Here is a 7,500-nt window from a genome sequence, read left to right as displayed (position 1 = left end):
ACACACACACACACACACACACACACACACACACACACACACACACACACACACACATACACACACCCATGGCAGAGGAAACCAGTGCAAGGCACCAACCTGGAGACACCAACCTGCACATCGGAAGCAGTTAGGGGTTCAGTGTCTTGCTCAAGGAGTTTTTGCGAGAGAGCGCCTACCTGTATCTCTAGCTGCTGTACCACTTGCATCTGGACTCGACACTGGGCTGTGCTCCTGTCATCTAGGGCGTGTTCACTGTTAAGGTGCCTGGAAAGCCAGAGACAGAGAGAGACAGACAGACAGACAGAGAGGAGGATGGAGAGAAAAGCATACAGTGTAAGAACATGTTGGTTTTATACACCAAATAAAACACATTTTTAAAAGTGCCAAACGTGTCACACCAGCCACAGCAGTGCTGGGCGTGCATTCTGCTCATTTCCAACTGCCATTAAAATGACGACAGTTCATAATGACAGTATTAACCTTGCTAGTTTTTTTTTCTTTTTTTTTCTCGTGTGGCTTTGTTTTTAATGCTAATGTTTCACAACCGTTAGAGTCATCCATAGGTTCCCGTTACGAGCCATTGTTCCCCACTGAGACAAGGTAATTAAACGTAAGGCGGCAGCTCCAATATGGCGCCCACACTTAACATGACAATAGCACCACGCGCCAGTCAAGATGGCTGCCCCCCGTACCAACCTGAGCGGATGCCGCCCTGCCTGACGAGAATAAAAGGACGCAGGCACCGGCGGAGCGGCTTTTGTCTCCGTCGTTTACTGAAAACAATACACGCAATTTAACACTGGCGCGCGTCTGACACGGGCAAAAGCATCTCTTCAAGCGAAAGGTGCATTATCCAGCGGGCGGCAGACATATTAAATGTATCTACTGCGTTCGCCTCATTAGAAGGAAAAAGGCATCCAGACAGCCATAACAGTCAATGAGGGCTTCTGTCTTGATTGGATTTTGTCTGCAGGACACAAAAGCGCTTCACCATTAAGATAGACCTTTATTCACCGGTGTACCCACACACACACACACACACACACACACACACACACACACATACACACACACACACACACATGAAACAGTACACAATGTACCGTGGGGTGAGGAAAGGGGTTTCTAAAGTGTTGTGATGCCGTGTAATGAGCCTCTATCTAAATGATCATTGGTGACAAACTCACAAAGCGCGCTTTGAGGAGACATGCTTATGAAATGCCATGGCTGCCACTTTCTCTCCAGTAATTATAGGTTAGCTTGCAGACCCCTCAGCGATCATTTACAGCAACTGCCTCCAGTGCATTAGGAGGAGTGCAGAATCTCTCCCTCTCTTCCCTCCTCTTCTTCTCGCTCACTCACTGCATGGCTTTCACTGTCTCTGAGATGTGCACAGACAGGTACACTCGCACGTGTGCGCGCGCGCGCACACACACACACACACACACACACACACACACACACACACACACACACACACACACACACACACACACACACACACTTCCATCACATATCAATCTTCTATTCTTATCTCCCAGCATTTTACGTATAGTTTATCCATGGTACGGGAACTCAATTACGTGCACGCGCGTGGATAAACCTAAATAAAGAAAATAAAGTATATGAGGAAATAAGTCAACAAATTAAAGCCCAGGCAATGCAATGTGTTGTGAGCTTCAAGAATAGTTTTGAAACATTATAACTCCACAAATCTTACATGGGGGTCCCTGGCACAAGATATTTTCGGAAGGGGGTCCGTGGCCAACTAGATATAAATGGTGGGGTCCTTGTCATGAAAATGTTTGAGAACCACTGATCTAATGCTCACTTATGCTTTTGAATGTTGTTTGTTAGTTTATTTACCCCCCCCACCCCAAAACATTATGAATCAAGAATGAGGTACTGTGGCATTAACAGAGAGAGGAAGGGGCTAGCGGAGGCGGGCCGGGTGGAGATGTGGGTGGATGAGGGATGGAGGGATGAGTGGGGGGCGCAAGGGGAGGGGTGGGGATGGGAGGGGAGGGACAGGTTGGTTGTCTCCAGCCCTGTGCCTAATTGCTGTTTCAGAATGCACACGCTAAAAACAGAGAGGACGACAATGTTGTGTGTGTGTGTGTGTGTGTGTGTGTGTGTGTGTGTGTGTGTGTGTGTGTGTGGGTGTCGGTGGGGCGGTGGTGGTGTGGTGGTGTGCGGGGGGTGGGGGGGGGGCATTTCATTAATCATTTAATCACGTCCCTCGCAGGATGAGGGAACTAATGTTGCAAATACCCTTTTCATTTCACTGCCCATAATGCTATCGTACCGCCGCTTGATGTATGGCGTGTGTCATGAATTACAGCTGCTTTCCAAAGCGGCGAGCAGGGCTGCTCGCTGTCCCTGAAGATACCTCATTACAAAAACAAAAAAAAAAAAAAAAAAAGAGAGAGAGAGAGAGAGAGAGAAGGAGAAAGGAGGAGAGGAGAAGAAAAAAAAAGATCTTTATTAAGTTTACGTCTCACCAACATGAGACAGAGCTTTTTCTGGGCGGGGGGTGGGGAGTGGTCTAATATTGTTGTGTGTGTGTGTGTGTGTGTGTGTGTGTGTGTGTGTGTGTGTGTGTGTGTGTGTGTGTGTGTGTGTGTGTGTGTGTGTGTGTGTGTGTGTGTGTGTGTGTGTGTGCAGACAGCTAGTTATTTGCACCGCTGGCCAGTTAGCAAGGCGATTACAGACAGATTACTGCATGCATATATGAAATATTCAAATGACGACATGCTCTACCGTGTATTAATAACACCACACAAAGACAGACCGGGGGCTGGATGGGGGGGGGGGGTTATGAGACAGACACACAGACAGGCGGTAAGGACAATAAATAAATTAAAGAACATCATATTTGCCAAGACTTGGTGGAAGGACAAAATAGGGAGAGAGAGAGAGAGAGGCTGGAGAATAAAGAGAAATAAAGTGGGGGAGAGAGGGGGGAGGGGGTCGCTGAGGGGTCAGTGAGACCTGGTCCTTCGAATAGAGTGTGCTTTACATACAGTCAATTTCAGAGTAAAACTAACACTTAGAATTTCACTGCATGGTGGCGGGTCTGCCCCCCAATACACCCCCCATCCCCACCCCTACACAACACACACACACACACACACACACACACACACACACACACACACACACACACACACACACACACACACACACACACACACACACACACACACACACACACACACACACACACACAAACATACTCACTCACTCAACAAACAGTGCCGCTGTCTGGCCTAGCTAGCTATACAGCCTGCCATTTACCTGCTGGCTGTGGAAGAATATTGATTTGTGTTTGGAAGAGGGAATTACCCGCGTGATTGGGACGGCACGAGAGGGGCTCGGTCAGGGGACAGAGGGGAGGGGCCACTATCAGAGGGATGGAGGTTGAGAGACGCGAGGACGACGTAATAAGAGCGAAAACGAGGGGGGAGAAAACAGACTGATTGGGAAGTGGATTCCATGGACCTGTTCCAAGATTCCATGGACAGAGACAGAGAGAGAGATAGACAAACAGACAGACTCTGGTCTAAGGGGCATGGGCGGGGGGGTCCACTGTGCGCCTGAAGCAGGGTTCTGTACTTCATTGCTGTCGGGCAGAAACCTCATATCTCCATATAAAGGCCCTAATCCGTCGTATATAGTGTCCCGCAAAAGTAGCCAATCTACAAGCTCAATTTTGTTTTATTTTAACTTTTTTGAAAGTGAAATTGAAAGTGATTAATCGTGTCTGTGGGTTTTATAAATATTGAACCAATGAAACGTTTTAACAAGAGCTTGTGACTAAAGAATAACTACATTTGATCCATTGGAACACAGGTTCATTTTTTTCCATTTCCTAAAAAGCAACGGTTTTGGACATACAAGGTTTCCGCCCCGACAGCGACGATTTGCAGTCTGCGTTTTCTCTCCACTCTGCAAAAACATCTCGGCGGGCTTCCCCCCACAACTGCTTACTGTATATAAATATGTATATGAATATGTATATGCCATGAACGTCCACTAAGGGCCCCATAATAAATCTGTTTGAGCCAACGTGCCGAGGACAATGCAGTTTGGTTAATTGTCTGTGTGTATTGTCAAGGGCTATGGATTGGAAGCCCAGAAGAGACAGACATGAAAGCAAGGCCTCTCCTCTTACCAACTCTGGCACAGAAACGTACTAGCGAGCACACGCGCGTGCGTGCGTGCACACACACACACACACACACACACACACACACACACACACACACACACACACACACACACACACACACACACACACACACACACACACACACACACACACACACACACACACACACACACACACACGCTCACACAAATGTATGCACATACTGTGTACACACATCATCACACAGCACATACAAGCATGCGCGCGCACACACACACACACACACACACACACACACACACACACACACACACACACACACACACACACACACACACACACACACACACACACACACACACACACACACACACACACACACACACACACACACACACACACAAATATACCCTCTCTGTGTGTCCCCGTGGTGGCAGTGAATAAGTAATGCCCTCCGTTTTAAAGGTCTTGTCAGAGTGCAGCAGACATCTGGGGGGGTAGATGTGGGGGGACCCTACAGTGTGTGTGTGTGTGTGTGTGTGTGTGTGTGTGTGTGTGTGTGTGTGTGTGTGTGTGTGTGTGTGTGTGTGTGTGTGTGTGTGTGTGTGTCTGAGAGAGAGAGAGACAGCGAGAGACTCAAGTCGCCGCCTTATGGGTTTAATTAGCAGCGGGTTACAGACACCAGCGGTCAGGTTAGTGGCTGGGTTTGCCATTTTAACATGGAGCCCGCCTGACTGCTGGTAATAAGGAGAGTACGACAATGACAGGAAGGGGGAAGAGTTAAGTGTGTGTGTGTGTGTGTGTGTGTGTGTGTGTGTGTGTGTGTGTGTGTGTGTGTGTGTGTGTGTGGTTGTGTGGGTGTGGGTGTGGGTGTGCGTGCGTGTCTTTGCGTGACTGCCTCTGCTCTGTGTCTGTATTTGTGTGTCTCTCTTCGGGGGTTAGAGGTGCATTGATTCCTGTGGATGGCGTGCATATGCGAGGTGAAGGGGTCAGGGAGGGGACAAGGCATACATATGCTGGGAGGAAATGCTGAGAGAGAGAGAGAGCGAGAGAGAGAGAGAGAGTCGAGTATCTGTCAATATATTCAATATATTGCGATTTGCGCGTGATGGGAATTATGAAATACATTGTTAAATATGAATGCATTTCTTCTTGGGCTCCTCGTTGACATCTGGTTTCTATCCAAGTGTGCGCGCACACCTCTAGCATGATTGCGCTATGATGCGCTAACAACCTGCGCATTTACTGTCCGTGTTGTTCTGTTCAAAACAACACCTCATGTCTAACACCCCCTCACTTTGTCTCATCTTCCCTCAACAAACACACTCACACAGCTACGTCAGCCACTCAGGGAAAAGAACAGGGTTAACGGGAGAACGTTTTCATTTCAAAACTTCAGAGAGCTAATTCGGGGAGCCAGCTACCTCCGGGGCTACCTTGTTTTTTATTTTTATTTTTTCCCTCCTTTTTTTTTGAGGCGAGAACACTTAAAAGAGAAAACACAGCAGAGAGCGGTTAAATGCTGATCTTGACAAGTTTCCTCATCCCTGCGACACAACAAAAGAAGACAACTAAAACATGTCGGCACCGCGGCGCCTGCTTCCTGTGGCGTACAACTTGAGTACCTCCCTCGACCCTGGAAAGTGTGGGAGCACACGCGCGCGTTTGTGTTTATGTGAGCGCGTTGGAATACATGTGCGTTGTGTGTGTGAGTACAGTAGATGACTGGCATCTGCGAATACATGAAAGGACCCCCTCTGACATAGACGATGTCTCCTCCAAGGCACGCCGCCTGGCAACCATCTTTGTTCTGATGACGAGCCTGTCTTTTTTTTTGTTGTTGATGTCTGGTTTTAGTTTTTTTTCCAATTCCTTTCATTTCACGTGCCAGGGTTGGGTTATGGAGTTACAGAGCTCAGGCTTTCACTCGTATAGGACGGGTTAACGGGGGAGTTTGATCCCAGATGCTCCTTCTGTTTTTTAGCGTTGATCTTCTGGCAAAGCCTTTTAGGTTTTTTTTTGTTTTACTAAAGTGCCTGTCATAGAATTACCTGTACTTTCACTTTCATGTCTGCCACCCCTGTTCTCTTCACAACTCTGTCTCTCTCTCTCGCTCTCTCTCTCTCTCTCTCTCTCTCTCTCTCTCGCCACACACACATATTTTTCATCAGGTCTCAAGCTTATGGATTACGCTTTCATAGAGTAGCTTTATTTAGTGTACCTACATACTTCTATACAGTGAAGGCACACAGTATCAACACAGTACACAGAGAGTGCTTGAAACGTTTATGGAATAAATTGCCTCAGTCGTGTATGTACCAATGACTCAGACCTAAAAGAATGGCTGTGTGACTGCATTCACTCGGCATTACAAGCATCCTTTTGCATCGAGTCTTAAGCTTAGTCCATGTCGGGGCCAGGGGTGACCTTACCTAAGTCAGTGAAGCACATGTGTTTTCGTTTTCCTGTCTGAGATCTGTCAACCTTCTCTCTCTCTCTCTCTCTCTCTCTCTCTCTCTCTCTATCTCTCTCTCTCGTTCTATGCCAACGCCTCTTTTTGAACCGCGTCTCACGCTTATGGAATATATTGTCATTGGAGAGCTTTATTCCATGTACCTTATGCCCTGGACCTAAATAAGCAGCTAAGCTACCATGTGAAACAGTATCCGTACGGTACACAGACTTAGGTGTGTTTGCGAGTGAACCGGGGTGTAACAGTGCATAGGGATAGACCGACACATTCTTTAAGTAAGTGTACTGAGGCGACAGGACGAGGAAGTAGAAAGCCTCGCTAATCCTCTACCGGCTTGCTGCATCACACGCGCATCTGTTTCCAAGCTGCAAGGCAAACGCCCGTGCTTGTCGCCAGCCTGGATTGGACAACAGCTGCTGTGCGCGGCGACGTACAACACACATTATGCTACGCGACGCCTATGGATGTGCGCCTCGTCCCCTCGAAGAAAATTGTTAAGCAGATTGTTATATGTGGAATGCATTATCCGGCGGGGATAAGCAAACACACTTGTCGGGCTGGCGTTGCATTACGTATTCACCTGTGATTCTGTTAAATCCATCAGTGTCAATTACGGCGCCAGCGAGCGCGTTGGGCGTGTTGATAGAGTGTGAAGATGCAGCTAAATATGCTGTCAGGCCTGTGTGTACAACAGGCCTGACAAATAACATCTCTCTTTGCCTCATTTCTCTTTACAAAGACATATATTAGCCGTATTATCGAGCTACATGCTAGCACTGTATAGAATTAGCGGACATATGGCCGGACAGCCAGGCCTAAATCCTACAACAGTCTGAACTAGTTTGCCCCCCCATGTTGTTTTATTACAGCTTCC

The 7,500-nt window shown here is 47.6% G+C and overlaps 1 protein-coding gene across 2 annotated transcripts in view; it reads right to left on the bottom strand.

Moving 5' to 3' along the window:
* Window positions 1-7,500, bottom strand: part of foxp2 (forkhead box P2) — a 163,001-nt gene that overhangs the window by 27,244 nt on the left and 128,257 nt on the right. For both annotated transcript variants that reach the window (XM_084050229.1, XM_084050228.1), the window contains exon 11: window positions 180-267. In XM_084050229.1, the coding sequence (XP_083906355.1) occupies window positions 180-267 (88 nt within the window). The remainder of the gene's footprint in view (window positions 1-179; window positions 268-7,500) is intronic.

The sequence above is a fragment of the Gymnoscopelus microlampas genome (assembly GCF_963454915.1).
Source record: "Gymnoscopelus microlampas genome assembly, chromosome: 23".
NCBI lineage: Eukaryota > Metazoa > Chordata > Actinopteri > Myctophiformes > Myctophidae > Gymnoscopelus > Gymnoscopelus microlampas.
The sequence above is the reverse complement of the archived record's forward strand: the minus strand, read 5'-3'. Positions and strand labels throughout refer to the sequence as shown.